A 17,458-nucleotide genomic window follows, 5' to 3' on the forward strand; every position below is an offset into this window, starting at 1 on the left:
GTATAGTACATAGGCACATGCGCCAATGCACGACAGAAGATGGCCGTACCTCCTCCTCTCCGTGGCTGCTGAAGCTGAGCTCGTCCATCTCCCTGCGCAGGCTGCCGAGTTTGTCGTGCTGAGAGTCCAGCTCCGAGCGCACGGCCGACAGCTCCTGCTCCAGGGACAGCTTCTCCGCGTACAGCGCTTCCTTCTCACGCTGCACCTTCTCCCGCTGCGCCCGCTCCTGCCTCATGCCCTCCGACGCAGTGCTCAGCTCTCCATCAAACCTGGTTGGGTCACACCCATTAGTGAGCACTTTGGAATTCACTCGCTCAGTGCCACATAAACAATTCCGAGGCGCATCATATTCATTATCGTTGACAGCACGAAAGCACACTGACACCTAAAAGTCACGGCCCTTCGCTGCCACACCATAAATTAGTAGCTCGTGACACCAAGCAGTTCAGTTTCATTAAAATTCATCATCACTATATCACCTCAGATTCCAAGTTCACACAGTCATTAACCAATAAGCTCATCGAGTTCATGACGTCACTGCGACATTGTGAATTCATTGCAGTCCATGAAGTCAGTCAGTCATTCAAGATCTTGCACGGAGGCGCTTCAAGAGAGGTCACACTTTGGAAGCCGAGCTATTGGAACTGACTCATTTCTTTATCGAAGAAGTAGGCATGGTTTTTTTTATTGGCATTCAAGCTATTCGAGTGTGGACCTACAGCACAGCCATTTACGAACGCGCCTTTGAATGCCGGTACTGAGCATACAAGGCCGAAATTAATCGTGCACTGTCTAATATCCATGAAAAGAAAGCCTTTGTCGCAATCGGCTATGCAGCAGATTTGTGCCTTAAAAAGTGAGAATGCCAGTAATACTTGTGTGTCCACCCCTTCAATATTAATACGAGTCAATTCCCGAAGGTGCGTTTCCTGAGGCACAACAACAGCGCTCGAAGCACCTCAAGCGGGATTCCCTCCCCACTGGCAGGCACTCCATTGCAGTAGCTCGTACACCCAGGAACTGCATTATTTATTTATTTACTTTTTGATACCTACATTGCCCGACAGAAATATTGTAGGGGGTAGATAATATGCAAGAATTTTTTTTTTATTACACCACACATAAAAATACAAATATTGCATAAAAGAAAAAATCGCATGTCCCACAAAGATTGCGTACGAAAATAATAAATGCATGAAGAATAGGATACACAAAAACTGAGGAAAGAAAGTTGAGCAATGCCCATTGACGACGACAGGAAATTTCCCGAGCAGTGCACTTCGTGCACGTTGCCTGGCAAGAATGCGAGAAACGACCCACGCCGAGCCGCTTGTCCGGCGAGCACTTCGGCCAACCGAGGAGGCGAGGGCTAACTCACCTGCGCTGCTTGCGCTCCAGCTCGGCGTTCCTGGCCATGTGCTCCTCGACGAGCAGCTTGAGGTCCTGCAGCTCGGCGGCCAGCTTCTGGGCCTTGCGTTTCCACTGGCCGACCGCCTGGCGTCCTTCCTCCAGGCTGTCCAGGGCCTCCGTCAGCTGGAGCCCCCACAAAACTAGGCTACAGTCCCCGACAGGCAACCTTGCACTGGAGGCGGGACAACTGAACAACCTTCCTGCCATTCTTGCCCCGAGAGCTACCACAGAGCATGCAGCTCGTCGGCATACATTGCATCCAAAACCCCTTCAACATGATTATAGGCCTCAAATTGGGGAAAGCATATTACGACGGCAATGTAAACCTTGCCACACTGCGACTTGCAAGCGTGAAGGTGCGTGAGAACAGCCGCAAACAAATCGCAGAGCGTCGGTTTGCAGAAATCAAAGCTACGCATTTAGATTGCTCTCGGCACTTTCGCGGTTTGATATTCCGACGTGCGAGCCAATGTATTGCTTTACCACTTAACGGCGAGAAATGCCGAGGACGGCAATAATCGACTTGCCCGGCAGAAAGGAGACTACGGATACTTGTAGTATTTCAATCAAGCGGTACAGATGTTGCTACCGGCTCCTATACCTATGCTGCTCCGAGACTCGCCACTCGAATTCGTCGAGTTAGCGGGTCTCGCCACTCGTCAAAGCATTTCATCCTTTGACCCCATCCAGATTCCTGTCAGACAGATGCCAGCTAGTGCGCACTAGGCTATCCCTTTAGCCAACCATGACCTGCCCAGACCGGGTGAAACACCGTGTGCCGATGGTTCAAGTGTGCCCAAGAGGGAGACGGCCTCCTTACCCTCTTCTCAGTCGCCTTCCGTGCAAGCAGCTGCTTCTCCAGCTCCTCCTCGTGCTGCTGGCTGGCCTTGCGCCGAGTCATCTCCGCCTCACGCACCGCTCGCTCATACTTCTGCTTGTACACAGACGAGCCTGCGTGCAAGGGGTAGCTTATAACCGGGGTACCGTGTTTTCGGTAAGTGTCGATGAACCCCAAAAATTAAACCCCCAGACAGGTTTATCAAAATTGGTGAAATCTGAAAAACCCCGAATTGGAGCGGTCCTTGACTAAGAAGAGCCAAAGCTACGTGGGATGAAAATTTGTTTACAGTTTCATTTTATGTTAACCCTAAATAGAACCTCCCTTTGAAATGTTTGTGAAGCTTTTTCCATACTTCGGAACCACTACCCCTATCCAATTTTCCTTTTCTTACGGCACATATATGTTTTTAAAGTATTCAGAGCATAGCTGATGTTTTCTGAAGGTAGGGAAATCCCATTACCGCATGTTATTTTCCTAAACTTAAGTTCCGATAAACACCAATTGTTTTTCTGACCCTGGACACCAAAAAAGACCGAGTCTGAGGGAAAAAATAAACCCCGAAAAAACACCCCCGATTTTGAAGAAAAATAACCCTGGAAAACACAGAACCCTACTTATAATGGAACCTTTCAGGACTCCAAGCTGCAGCTGGAGCCACCTCAGAGGAAAACACTGACACCGACGCGGGAAACGGCAGCCTTGCTTTGAGCGTTTAATAGCGATGGCAATGGGAGAAAAGTCCCTCGTCGACTCGAAAGAGACAAGCGGTCGCATTGTTGACAGTGGCAGCTTCCCTCTCAGATCGACACTGTGTTCATAATTAATACGACCTAAGCTCGAATGTGCAGGCTCAGTCTGGGCTTCTGGTAAGGAGACTTTCGTACCGGTGCAAGAAGCCATTCCAAAACATCTTGCACATTCTATGCCCGCGAACCAGCGTCGTGTGTCAAGAGTAGTTTTCACAAAATTCTAGCCAACTCAAAGAAAACTGCCTTACACTTAACCCTTTGAGTGCCGGGGCTTTTCTTTTCCTGCACGCCGAATGTAAATTTTGGTCTTGGTAACACTGAAGCATGCTTCATCAAGAACATTTATTTATAAAAGACACATTATTTTATGGGCCAAGAGTTAATTGATGTGTGCATGCTGTGGGAACCACGTTTTGCCCGTCCCCCTGTCTAGGCTTAGCACATGCAGGCCGTGGGACTGCTACGGCGGCAGCTTCCCGGACTACGCCTTCCTCGAAGAGGGCGGTGCCTCCTCGCCCTTTTGGGTAAATGTGCCTCTGGCCAGGGGCAAATCTAAGGGGGCGGCCGCCCCCCCCAAGACAAAATCGCCCCCCCCCCCTCTTCCCTTCTCAAAGGGCAATTTGACACGAGTGGACCCCCCCCCCCCCCCCCTAAAAAAAACCGACTACCGGCCTGTCAGGCGGTAGAAGGCTCGGCTTCAAAATAGGGTAGGTCGCACCCCAGCAGGCACACTTGTACTCTGAACTTGAGAACCACTCCGTCGCTTCAATTAAGACTGAAGTCCACGGCGGCTTTTTCAAAGCACGGCTTGGAGCCAATAAGTGGCGCAGCAGCGCACACATAGGGGCTGTCAGCGTAGTGCGGTTTTGCGATGGCTAAAACAAAAGGTGCAACTGGAGCCTTGTTTATGTTACTTTAGATTTTCCCGCACCCCGCACACACGCACGCACGCACGCACCCCCCCCCCATTTTCTTGCCCTCGCCGCCGCCCCGCCCCCCCCAGAACAGAGTTCTGGATCCATCCCTACCTCTGGCACACCCTCCGAAATGATTGTGGACGCGACCCATCTGCGAGCTAAGCCAGACCACTTACACCGGGTGCGTTCATTTCCCGTGGGCTAGGTAAGCCGGCCCCGGAGCGGTGGACGGCACTCTCTCGCTGGGGAAGGCTCTGGTTCTCGGGGCCTCTTTCATTTTGCAGCTTCCCCCTTCCCACGAATCTACCTAATACGGTAGCGTGGGCCCCTTGGGGTGAATCTGTCTGATACGACAGCGCCAACCTTTTTAGCCTTCATTTGGTTGGCCGAAGGGCAAAACGTGGCGGTGAGATGCCAATAAACCCGCTTCTTCGGAATCCCCGTGTTTCGAAGTGACTCCTCTCCATCGGAGCATACATCAGCCTTCGGACGGACCCAGCCATAGCCGTCCTCAACAGCGACCTACGGAGTGGAGCTACAGAGTGGAATTTACCTCGTGGCGTAGTAAGGTAAGTGGAATCCCACAATACCTACAACCTACAACATATTTCTCGCATTATACTTTTCGAGACAAGGTACCGTGCAGTGGCACCTCGACCTCACATTCTCAGATCACTCTTTTGAGTGGTTCTATTCGGCCTTTGTTTATTTGGAACTGTTAACTTCCTCGTTTTCACAGTCATCAAAGACCAGTCGAGTCTGTTAGTAATTTCTACATCTCAGTGGGTTCCATAAAGCATGAGGTTGAAGGACACAAATTTGACATTCTGTAACGACAAAGGAGCCTACCAAAACAGAGGCTGTCTAAACCCAAAAGTTTACAAGCCATGAAAAAGTGACATTACAAGATACAACATTGTTTTCATATCCCGCTCATACATGCCGCTACAAGTGAAAATAAAAACGACAGCCCAGTTGGGAGGGGCAGGGAACAAACTGAAACTGGAATCACAAAAGAAAGCACCCGATTACATGCGGGTTAAGAATGAGTCAAACGTCCGTCCAAGGCCTCAACTGAGGAACAAAAAGGGTCTTAAGAAACACAAAAAATAGTTGACTGCCAAATTTTAAAAATTTAAAGTCTTCCCAGTTCCAGAGTACCTCCTTACAAAATAAGTATGCTCAATTCAATCCCTAGCTATTCAGAAAAACAGCAAATTATAAGTGTCCAAAAGAGCCTATATTAATGATTTTCCTGGCGTCATTATTGTCCAGTGCCATTGCCTCACTACAAACGTCTTGATAACATTCTCACAGGTGAACTTCAGTGCAACTTGGCATTTTTGCTTTCCACAATAACCGAACTGTATCCTAAAGCTATTCGGCCTCTCAATAAATAAGAAAGTAATTAGTAGCTGAAAGTTGGAGTAAGCATTGTCTCAACGACCTAATTAGGCCTAATATTGTGCCATATCTTATCCAATTAAATTCATTTCCACTCTTATCTCAAACTTTAAAACCGGCATTCTAAAATATGCCTAGATCCTGAACTTCTATGAGTCATATGAAAAGAATAAAAAAAAACATTTGAGAAGCCTCTTTCCCCCTGAACAAACTTGCTTCTCCACTCAGGAGACACTCAAGTGCCCTGGACGGGTGCCAAAAAATGCTCCATAAATTTGGGAGGGGAAGGTGGGGAGGGGGGGGCTCATTTCCTCCAAGGAGACTGCCCCCTTCCACGGCCAGGAGGGCACTTGGCAGCCGCCTGGCCTCATCTCTCCCTCCCCACTCCCCCTCTGCAAGCTAAGCTGCCCATCATTTGCGTGTCTGTGGGGCAGCCAGTTGGGCAGGCTGTCAATTCCTGCCTGCCACTGACTGTGTGTCATGTGCTGGGTTTCGTTCCCCGGTCCCGTCAATAACCAGCCGATTCCCAAATGTGACACATGGCCCTCTTGTCTGGCGGTGCTCGGAATAGAATGGTGCCTCGGCTACTGCGCACCTGACCGAGAGGAAACTGCGCCTCAAGGAAATGCCCAGAGCTGCACACCCAAGTTGCAAGCGACTCGATTATTCGAGCTGTTCATAATGTTTGTGTATGAATTGCAAGCAACTTAACTCTTTCCTGACTGCGCCCATAGGCCATTGATCACCAATAATTGATGGTTTTCAAGCGCCAATAAAAATTAAACTTAATGCGGAGAATTACGTTCCACAATCGCATGGATGGCCGAAGAACTGTAGTTTCAGTTTCAACGTAGGTTTGAGCTTAATCACAAGCTGGTGTGCTGTCAAAAATAGTCCTGGGAACAATGGTTGCACTTGTCTGACAAGGCTAACTGCTTGCATCAGTCTTTGTAACGAAGATTGCATTATTTACAAAATTCAACTGTGTGGTAGCATATTTTTTAGATGTCAAGAGCTCTGGGGACATTTTAAATAGTGTTACAGGCATCACTTAATAACAGACGTTTGTCAGTAAGCATCCCTATAATTTCTGGTGCTGTCCTGAGCGTTTTATGTTCCCAACAAAGTGGACAAAAATGCTAAATATAAAGGAACTGCAATCAAGGTAATGACAAAACCAAGGCAGAATGCAAAGAAAGCATTTTGCTGGGGATGTGAGGTGTGCTACCTGTGTTTCACCAGTATAAGCATTCCTTCGTTGAAAAGCGCACGTGTTACGGAGGCTAGCTCTCGACGAATCAAAAATAGACAACATCAGTTAGGGCACACTACCTTTGCGAAGTACTAATAGCCGTGGGTGCAGGGCAGGGGCACATTTTGTATATTCTGACTTTTTTTTTAAATTTGACGTTTAATTTGATATAGCTGTAGAAGTTTCGGCATTTATATGCCTTCTGCACATACATTATATTTTTAAAAAATTATATTTTAAAATCTTTTCCATACATTATAACAACGTCCATTTCTTTTAAAAGAATGGCCACATTTCAATGTGTCATATTTCTGCATACGCAAATTAGTTAGGAAAATGAAAGTGGTTGCACGGATCTTTTGAAAATTGCTGCCTCTTCCATGGTCAGAAAATAGTTAAGGGGGGACAATACCCAGAAAAAATAAATTTCTGCAAACAGTTGATTTTGAAAAATGTCATATTTACATCCACCAGCATCTAGAGAGTATTCCCAAAAAGTTTCATTTGTTTACACTGCATAGTTAATTTTTAATAAATTATTTTCTGTTTACCAATGCTATAGAGAAGGTAGAGGTTTGAGTTTTTTTAATGCATTTTTCTCCATTCCACTTTTTGGCCTAGATTTCACTTTAGGAAAACTATTGTTTGTTAACAGGACAAAAAGAAAGGCTCACTCATTGTTTTTCCTAACTGGAATCTAATGGGCAATGGAACTGCTGCATTGTTTTTTACTTTGTCGATGTCTTATATAAAATATGTTAAGATTTTGTCAATGACATTAAAGGCAAAAGAATTACTAGATATTTCAGCATGATGTTAGCATAGAATAAATTACTTTTGGGAAATTTTGTTTTTACACTTGCACTCTTCAGGCATTCTGCTGTGTATCTAATGAAGAGAAATTTTGGGTATTACATTAGTTTTCTATTGATAGTTTTCCTAAACAATGTCAGTGTGTTCCTGATAGAAACGCCTATAATTTATTTCACAATTTATGTAAACAGATAAAACTTTTCACTGCATTGTGCCATGCAACTGCCAGCATATATTGTAAATTCAATTCATATTAAGCCATAGGTTCAAAAGTTTACCCTTTTGGGTAGTGTCCCCCATTAAACAAGAAACAAATGGTGCGTGAGAAGTTCCAAAATTTGTGCGGGTTTCATAGTGTCTCAGGGTCCTCATAACGTGGGTACACAGTCAACTGCAGGACACGAGCAGGCAAGATGTAGACGTCGGATGAACCCCCTAATTTAATGCAAGATACATGGCAAATGGGTCATCGCCCATTTGCCATGTCCAAATGCAAGCAACATGTTAACTAAAAGAGTTTGATCAATAATATGGTGCACACTCGCTTCATTACACATCGCTTGGAGCCATTGAAGCACACCAATCACATTAGAATCGTAAGCCCAGGTTTAAGTTACTCGAACTTTGAACTTGGCAGGTATGAAAGCTTGTATCTCGTAAAACCCCTCAACAAAGGTAAAGCCTGTAGAATTTCTTGGGAAAACAAAATCGGAAGCTTGATCCAAACACATGGTTGATTCTTCAAACCTCAGGTTCGACAGAAGTTTGTGGCATCATCTTATGTGGCCATGCACGGCCACACCGGCGTCGCCTACAAGGGGGTTGATGGAAGGGCGTCTGATTGATCGTACACCTCCCTCACCGATCGCGACAGACCCAGGAGTGCAGAGATTGCCAACTCACCGCCAACACCGTCGTCCTCGTCTGAGAGGTGCCCGTTGAGGTCGGCCGAACGCAGCATGCGGCTCTCCATGGCCTCCATCTCCAGCCGGTCCTTCTGCTGCTGCAGCTGGCAACAGCGGGCCTGCGTACACACACCCAATATGGAGAGTTAGGCTGCCACAATCCAACCCAATCTAATTTCACGTGTTTGGGAAACCGTAACCCGCCCCGTGCCACCACCAACTGACCAGGGTGGCCAGGCACTGCCAACGAGGCAAGTGCTATCAAAGAAAAGCCTAGTCACAATAGCTGCAGTAACGTTCCCCTTGATTCGTATCGTTGTTGAATACATCAAAATACTTTAGCTTCCACCAAATCCATGCGCCTAAACATAACACTGAGCCTGTTTAAGGCCTCGTCTTCTTTTCTTTAGACTGTGTCAAAGTTCAAACGACTGTTTTGGATGGCGGCCCCCCCCCCCCCTTCCCACCTTTACATTAGATGGTCTCCAGGCTAGGATTCTTTGTCACTTTAATCATGTCAGGATAGGCAAAGGGTAGATTACCAAATCTTTGTGACAACTAATCTGCAGGAAACGCTTAGCACATAGTAGAAATATGCTCTTAAAATGAGCCCAAGAAGTTGTAAGCCAATTTCATGAGACAAAACAAAGCAGGCCTTGCCCATTGCCTTTTCAAGCACAGCTTTTAAACAATGTAAGCTCTCACTGTCTTTTCACTGTTGGCTTGAAAGTGGGTTCAGGTGCCTCAGAATCAACACAGAAAACAAATTTATTGCTTGCAAAACTGTCTCTCAAAACTAGCTTCGAAGAGTATAGCTTCACACTTTCTTTTGCCGATTGCATCTGGCAGTGTATTGAAAGCTGAGCTGCACAAAACTTCACATGCTACGAAAGCTATTTCTCCATCATGGCAGATAATAGACAAACACAAAATATATGTGGGTGTTTTCATCTTAATGTAAGCAGCCTTATTAAATTTCCCTTAAAAAAAAAAAAATTGTGGTTGTGTCGAAGATACAACCACAAATTTTACATAAACCTACAAAAATTCAAATTTTGCTCTGTACTGGTCAAAGCTGGGTTTGTTTGTTGTCCATCGGTCACAGCTTTCTCCTTTTGCCAATTTCAAACGTCTTCGTCACCTTCTTGGTTAGCTTTGGCATTTTCACAATTCTTCATGACCACTTCTTTTTGATTTGGTAATGTCTTACATGGATTTCTTTTTTTCTTTTTTTTTGGGGGGGGGGGGGGTTAAACATGTGAGAGTAGCTCATCAGCTTTCCGGTAAGACCTCGACGACGGTTCTAGAACGACTTGATCGGAAGTTATCGTGCCCAGCAACAACGTCGAGGCAGTACGGAGTAGGGTCTTCCCACTTCTCTTGCGGGTGACATCACCCGTGCCATTTATAACTCAAGGAGTCCGGGCATGAGTAATTATGAAGCAACATTCTATGTTGTTCCAACAGTAGATGCCCCACTTTTGTCTGACGAGCACTTTCGAAGCAGTAAGTCTGAGCTGCGTTACAGAAATTTGCTGCAGATGCGCCGACAAATTGTCACCCATTCAACACGAGAATAAAGACGCAAGTCTACGTAAAAATACAGTCATGTCTCGTTAATGTGGACCGCACTAATATGAATACTCCGCTATATGTACATGCATATGTACATGCTGGGGAAATACATGCATTTTTGTCTCATGAGGGAGAACTCATAGTATGGACAATTTTTCGGGGGGATTGTAAGTGTCCCTATTAACGAGACATAACTGTATACATATATGTGGTGGAGGTGGTCTTCGAGATAAATGAAACTGACTTTTTTTAAACATTAGGAGGTAAGCAAATTGACAGGAAAAAAAAGTATATATTTTTTTTAAGTGTCACATAGTGTCATGCATTAAATACCCAATTAATATTTCTTTATTCTGTCATTTTTTAGGAGTTATTGACTTCATTAGAACTCCCAATAGTTGTTTACATAGCAGGGTAAATTAGAGACTATTTTTAGATAGAAACGGCTGCTTTCTATAACCTTCCATCCTTTTTGTTACAAAATTGCAAACTTTCAAACCCAGAGCCATTTTGCCTTGAATTTGAACATGAATATCAAATGAACAGTCCATGGGCAGCTAGGAATATAACCCATTTGCTGACATATTACTCATGGCACATGGCAAAGACATCTGTGCTGAGCCCTTAATTGGGTCGCACATACTGTTCACTAAATTTACGTCATGCATTTTTCATTCTCACAAGAGGCTTCAGCAATTATTCAAATACTAGAAAACATCTCTCCTACCAGAATCATAAGAATAAAGTTTGACTTGCTGTATGCTGAGATTAGAGGCCTTAGTGAAGCCTAGTGTTCCGATTTAGTACTTTGTCATGTTTTGGGGATATCCCTAGAATTTCTGACGAGATATGCCACGGCAATAGTCAAGCTGAATTTGTAAGCATGAAAGCTGGCAAGACGAATTTTAGGGACGCTCCTCAAAATGTCGAAGAAGTTTTATATGTGTCCGATGTGCATTGTATTATAAAATTTTCCACTGTAGAATGAAGTCCTGACACTAAAACCCAAATAATGAACAAGCAGCAATTCAAAATCAGTCGTCTCATCACAAGACCCAGTCACAGGACTCTCAAATTCCACTGCTCATTATAAAATTATTTCTATCTAAACCAGATAGCACATAAATGGGTTAACATCAATGGTACCACAATGCAGTGATGTGATTTGTCTCAGCAATTTTGCAGCACCTTTCAAAGCAGCCAAAAGTTCATTTTGGAGTAGCAAAATTAACTTTTGGAGCAGAGGCATGCAACCCAATTTTATTCCTATCACTGCATATATTACATGTTAAGATTCATGTGTTGGTCTGCCCAACTAAGACATTTGTCTACTTTGCCTTCCAACTTCTGTAAAACCGCTTATGAGTACCAATTCCACGGCAGGCTTGATTCCCTCAAACACAGGACTAGCTGTTTAGTTGTGAATAGAAACTCCAGGCACAGTAACAAGATGCTGACTAATGAGGGGGCAGTATGAACCGCGGTGGGTGGTTGTTTTAGGTATGAAGTCAAACGTAAACGAGATCATATATTTCATAAAGCTAATGTTTAAAAAAAAATATCAAAAACCTAAATTGATGTCTAGTGAAGTTCTAAAGGTTTAAATAAAACTACAATTCTTAATTAAGATAAATCCTAAGTTTTTGTATTTGGTATATGAGCATCAATTACACTTTATATCTAGAACTTCATAACAAAAATCGGGATGTGAACAATTAATATGTCTCCTTAAAATCCAGCCAAAGCTATTAAAGTTATGAGAAAGTTTTCATGCAGTGCCCCAGCTCATTTAGTTTTAATTTAATCTATTCACTGTGTCATTGCACAGAACAAATTTATATAAGGGTAATAAATAAACAACAGAGATGACATAAAAAATAAACTTCATAGGCGAGTCCATATAAATCTTCTCAAAATACCCACGTATCCTTGCTAAATTCGTAATTTGAGAAACAAGATCGTCAAAATGATAATATATACTAGCTCCAGTTTTATTCAGTCGTTGACCCGGAACACAGCCCCACTGAACTGTCCATGAAGTTGTCCCTTTCTTTTGAAACAATGTTTATGGCCCCGCTCCCTTCCCTTATCTTTTTTGGCACAACAGTTTTCAGGTCTTTTGTCCAAGCATAGGTTTCCTGGTATATGGGAGAAAGGAGGAAAGGCAAAGAGGGGCGGGGGGAAGCCAATAGGGCAATGCATTGGCAGCTTCTGGAGAGCGCACAGCAAGGAACGGCCAGTCTTGTCAAAAGCTTCTTTTGATTTTCTTGCCCTCCCCCTTTCAAGCGCGAATGTGGAGCATGCGTTTTCTGGACTGTGTTTCCTCAGCCGCAAGGAACGTGCTTCGATGACTGACAAATCTCTGACAATGTGCATGTCAATTTTTTTCAATAAGTTTCAGTTGTGATAGTATGCTTCTCAAAGCGTCACGCTTTCTGTTATCTCCATATGTATGTGCATTGTGTGACATGTTTGGTGTGTGTACAATAAATATCTGTAATGTCAGGTGTGCTGTGGTTTTTCTAGTAATTATGCAGTCGCTTTGCAACACAAGCCCCGATAATCACCGATTTCTTTCCAGGATTGAAATTAAACACCGAAAAACACCGATTCCAAGAGAAAAAATAAACACCAATAAATAACCCCGAATCTGAAGAAAAATAGATACCGAAAACGCAGAACCCTAGTAGTAAGTTATGTAAGGCAATAATCAAAAATTCTGAAAATTCGCACAAGCCTGTACGTAACAATCCGACCATGTAGCGGGGCCTGAGCTATCACATTTTTAGTAATAATGAAGTGAAAATGTGTTTTGGTGCAATGTTGGCACAAATTCATGCTATTCTGGCTAAATGTAGCAAGATGCAGCAGGGTAAGCCCTTTGGCACAGTTTGGCACAAAAACCGCATCACTGACTGATTGGACACATCAGATGCTCGAAAGCGGAAATTTTGAAAACTCCTTTTGTGACGTCGCGCTCCGGGAAGGAGTGTATTCATTACGTAATTTGAAAATGACATTCTGCAGCATCCATGCACTAAACTAAAAAATAATTTCGATATTCGAGATCCTGCAGGTCAAATGAAGATGATTTAAGTGTGTTTCCTCTATAATAAAACGGCTTCAGCTTCTCTAACTATTCTTTGGCATTTTTTTTTGTGCGCACAATAACACCCTATAGGCGAGGAACTGAAAACAAATACTAAATAACAAAATTAAAAAGTACTTTTTTGCAACGTCTGTAATTGCCGAGCCCACTCGCAATCACGCAGTAAGGGCAGCATACCGCAGTCAGAGTTTTACAGATCACACTAAGGGTCCATGAATACAAAAGAAAAAATAAACATCAAGTAACATTTACGTTTCCATCCATATGGCCCATCAACAAAACGGATGGAATATAATAAAAAAAGTGGCAATTTTGAGACAATTTACTTCATATTGTAAACGTCTAGTTTTTTTTCAACATAGTGGGCAACATACATTTTGTTTATAAAATACCACCAACATGAGCAATATACCAGCAAGTAGATTATATTCACAGCTGTACACTGATTATTTGCTTCACAGCATAGCTGTTAACCATCAGTTTGCTATAGCCATTTGACTTCCAAGCTATGCTGATCTAAACTGCAAGTTCGTAATTTCGAAAAAAAAAAAAATACCCTCGATTAAAAAAACAAAAAAAACAATACTCCCTATTAGATGCTACCATGCAAACAAATATTGGCAGTTTGAGTGAATTGAACATTTTGTGAAAAAGAGAAGTTGATGCAATTCACCTCGAGATTTCACACAACTGCAAAACATGAGTGTGGTCACTGCCTGGCTGGTTTGCACACTTGTGACTGCTTAGGACTGGAGAGGCTTAAAAGCGGTTTTGAAGCCTCTTGTGGTTGCTTACGAGTTGGCAGCCGGTCGGAAGCAGCTCGAAAAGCCTTAAAAACCCGTTTTAAGCAGCTCCGGTCGTAAGCGGTCGGAAGTGTGCGAACCAGCCCGCGGCAAAACGGTGGCGGCTTCACCGCAAGACCACCCCCACCGCAGAGAAGCCAGCTTTCCGTACTTCCCGTCCCGCGGCGGAAACCGTCGCCATTCGTCTCGACGGGGGCACTGACTCACCTGAAGTTCCCGGACTTCCTTGTCGAGACGCAGCCGCTCCGCTGTCTCGGCCTCGAGCATCTCGGCGGCCTGCGCGGACGCCGCCTGCTCCTGGCCCAGGTCCACCCAGAGGTCCCCGACCTGCGCCGCGGCACAAGAGCCCGCCGTCGCTGACCACCACGGCTTGCCCGGGCTCGTAGACCACGCGCGAAGCGACGCCCTGCCCGCGCTCCGTCGCGGCGACCCCAACGGCGCGAGGCGCGAGTTCACGCTGGCGGCCCACGCCCGCGGCCCGTCCTCGAGGTCGACGGCGCTTTCGACCGACACCGAGCGCGAGCGCAGGGCGCTGGCCGCGTCCGACGGCGTCGACGTGGCCGTCGACAGGGCCACGTCCGAGTCCCAGCTCAGGCTGCTCGGCCGCGAAGAGCCGGAGTCGCGGCGCACACTGCTCAGCGAGCTGACGCCGCTCGACGAGGCCTCGTCGTCGGGCACGTCCAGGCTGCTCTTGCCCAGTGAAGAGAGCGAGCTCTGGCGCGACGCGGTGTCCGCAGTCCGGCCCCCGGACTTGGGCGGGTGCGGCGACGGCGTGCGTAAAAGCACGCGGAGGTCCTTGATGTCCACCGTCTGCATCTCCGCCTTCTGGACGTCGGCCTTCTTGTCCAGTCTCGTCTCGTTCCGCGGTCTGTCCGTCCTCTGCGGCACGGGCACCTGGACAGTCCTGGCCGAGCTGCCGTCGGGCTCGGCCGAGCGAGCCGGCTGCGCTTCCTCCTTCAGCGGGCTCTTGACGTCGGCCTCGGGCTGCTTCGAGCCGCCGTCAGCCTTCTTGGCGATGGCCACTTCAGGGGTCTCGGCCGGCTTCGGTGGCGCGCCCTCTTCCACGGTCACTGTAGCCCTAATCTTGCGCGGCTGGGACCTCTTGCGCGGAGGAACCGAGACGGCCCAGGTCTTCTTCGGAGGCGACGTCCTCTGAGCCTCGGCGGAGCTCTTGGCTCCTTCCGAAGTCCTCTTCGGGGGCGTGCTCCTCCGGGTCTCCGCCGCGGCCCTCTCCTTGCCGGACGCCTCCGGGCGACTCGGAGACTCGGCGGCCTCGCCGGCAGTCTTGGTCGCGTCCGGAACCACGGGAGGCGACGCCGGGCCGGTCAACCTCTTGGCCGAGGGCTTCCTGGTAATCCGGAGGGTGGTGACCGGCGGCGCCGCGGCGGCCGTTCCGCGCGGCCCGTCCCGGCGTCCCAGGTCCGTGAGCGTGGTCACCACGGTGGTGCTCGTCATGGTCGCCGAACCGCCGGGGCCCGTCTTGGCAGGGGAACTCCGGGGGCTCAGCTTGACGGGCGAACTCCTCGACCTGCCCGAGGCGACGCCAGGCGGCGTCGCCTCCTTCTTGACGTCAGCGTCGCACGCCTTGTCTATTTTGGACGTGGACTCGACCTTGGACCGGGGCGTCGCGGACAGTCGCCGCTCAGAGGGTCTCCTGAGCATGGCCTGCGAGAAGAGAGGCGCCGACCCACGTCGTGGTGGCACCTGCTGCTGCTGCTGCTGTTGGGCGGCCGCCTTGAGTCTCATCATGGGTTCGGCCACGGTCCGGGTCTGTCCCTGCTTCAGGCGTTCCTCCATGAAGGCGTTGTAGTGCCGCTCTTTCTCCACGTCTTTGGCGTCCTGGCCGCCGCCGCCGTCTGTCGTCGCGCTATTCTCGGACGCCGGAGGGGAGGTGTCCTCTTTGCCATTTGCGGAAGTCGCGCTGCCGCCAGGAGCGCTGTCACGGAGGGGGACGGGCCCGCCGGAACCCTTCTCCGGGGTCCGCGGGGGCAGGGCCCCGCTCTGCAGCGCCGCAGTCCTGCAGTCCACCCTGACGGGGCTGCCGGGAGGTTCCGGTCCCCGCTTGGCCGCCGGCAGGATCCTGACGGGCTTTAGCGTGTATGGCATCGAGAAGGGCATCTTGTCCAGCGGACGCACTATAGCCGTCTACTTCATCGTCGGCCCGCGGAAGAGAGCTTGGGGTTCCCCGGGGTCGTGTTCGTTCTTCGAAAAATAGATTCGCCGGTCGTTCGCAAAAACACTAAGCCGCGAGCAGGATGGAAAGCGGCAGGCTCGGCGACTCGGTCGGGACGGGAGAGCGAAGGTTCTCCAAACAGCGGCTATATCGAGGCGTTCGGGAGTCGAAATCGCCCTGGGCGCCCTTCGGAGCCGCAGAAGGATCCGAGCTTCGCGAGACAAAGCACAACGAAGCAAAAACGGAAGCCCAGTCACCGCCCAGCGTCCAGCCGCCCGCCGTGCTCCCCGCGGTCTCCGCCCGGCGTTATACTCCAAAAGCTCGGGAGACGAGCGGGTGGACGCGAAGCCGAGCGCCGAGTGTCAGCGCGTGCAGCAGGGAGGAAGAAACGTTGCGGGGAGCGCGCGCGCAAAAAGCCCGACAGGTGACGGCAAGCGCCGAGGCCGCGGCCCAGCCCGTGGCGCGAACACTTCTGCCGCTGGCAAGGGGCCCGGAGTCTGGCCGGCGGCGGCGGGGGGAGGCGGCTATTTCCGTGTCCGCACCAGCTCTCCGTATAAAGACCGGGGGGATCCAGTGCCGATAGTCGCGGATCGGCCGGCCCTTCGCCCGCTTTCGCGGCCAGCGAGATATGAAACACCCGACACCAACGGCCCTGGAGACATCGGCGCCTGTCAACGGGTCGGGAACGGAACGAGCGCCTCGAGAAAAGCGTCCGCTTTTTATTTTTATTTTTCGGTGTTGTCAGAGACACGCAGGGCTCAATTTATGCGCTTTCACAATCGCGTCCTTTGGACACGGGAAACAAATGCGACTTTCTCTGCTCAACGCACTAGAGCGTGCTGGTAACGTTACGAGAGCAAACGGAGAGCAACAAAATCGAAGCTGAAAGTTCGCGGAGTGAACTTCTGCGACGAGGACGCACAGCCAGGCCCCCGTTGAAATTGCCACAATTGTCGCGGAACATCACTAAATGGCTGCCAGTTTAAAAAAAAACCGTTCTGTCCTGTCCTGGTTCTTTTTGTGGCCCTCTATTGATCTTCGAGATTTTATCTGACCAGTTTCAGAGGCGCCGTCTCTACTCCAAATCAACAAAGCCGCAAACTCTACTCGGATCAACGTCGACCGAACCGCCTGCTCGCTACCAGAGGGGGGTGCGGCCGTCGCTATATCCATCCTCCTCCCGCCAGAAGGAAACCTCGAAGAACAAAACTTCTCGTTGTAAACACTGCGAGAGCACAACCCATTTTTTTGCCGTTGAGCTCCGGGTCACCAATTCCTTCAAATTAAAACGGAAGAAATAATTGAGCAACCAAAGAGCTGGAGTGTTACGTTTATTTGAACAGGCGCATGTAACGCCGAAGACATTAGGAAGTTTTCGTAGACCGCGTTTACCCGTCCGCTAAGCCCTCCGCAACGAAGAGGCCGCTACTGCGCCTGCGCGCCGATGGCCTTGGCTGTAGAGTTCCGGGTATTGTAGCGGGTTGCGGAGAGCCTTGCGGGACAGCGA

The 17,458-nt window shown here is 48.2% G+C and overlaps 1 protein-coding gene across 4 annotated transcripts in view; it reads right to left on the bottom strand.

Annotated features, from left to right (window-relative positions):
* The window catches only part of LOC8052836 (unconventional myosin-XVIIIa), a 107,530-nt gene that overhangs the window by 17,603 nt on the left and 72,469 nt on the right, over window positions 1–17,458 (bottom strand). For all 4 annotated transcript variants that reach the window (XM_029977027.4, XM_042290695.1, XM_042290693.1 and 1 more), the window contains exons 21-25: window positions 13,986–14,105; window positions 8,290–8,410; window positions 2,231–2,361; window positions 1,379–1,533; window positions 50–269 (exon numbers count right to left, since the gene is read on the bottom strand). In XM_029977027.4, coding sequence (XP_029832887.3) covers window positions 50–269; window positions 1,379–1,533; window positions 2,231–2,361; window positions 8,290–8,410; window positions 13,986–14,105 — 747 coding nt within the window. The remainder of the gene's footprint in view (window positions 1–49; window positions 270–1,378; window positions 1,534–2,230; window positions 2,362–8,289; window positions 8,411–13,985; window positions 14,106–17,458) is intronic.

The sequence above is a fragment of the Ixodes scapularis genome, unplaced genomic scaffold (assembly GCF_016920785.2).
Source record: "Ixodes scapularis isolate PalLabHiFi unplaced genomic scaffold, ASM1692078v2 PGA_scaffold1__304_contigs__length_218370807, whole genome shotgun sequence".
Lineage (NCBI taxonomy): Eukaryota > Metazoa > Arthropoda > Arachnida > Ixodida > Ixodidae > Ixodes > Ixodes scapularis.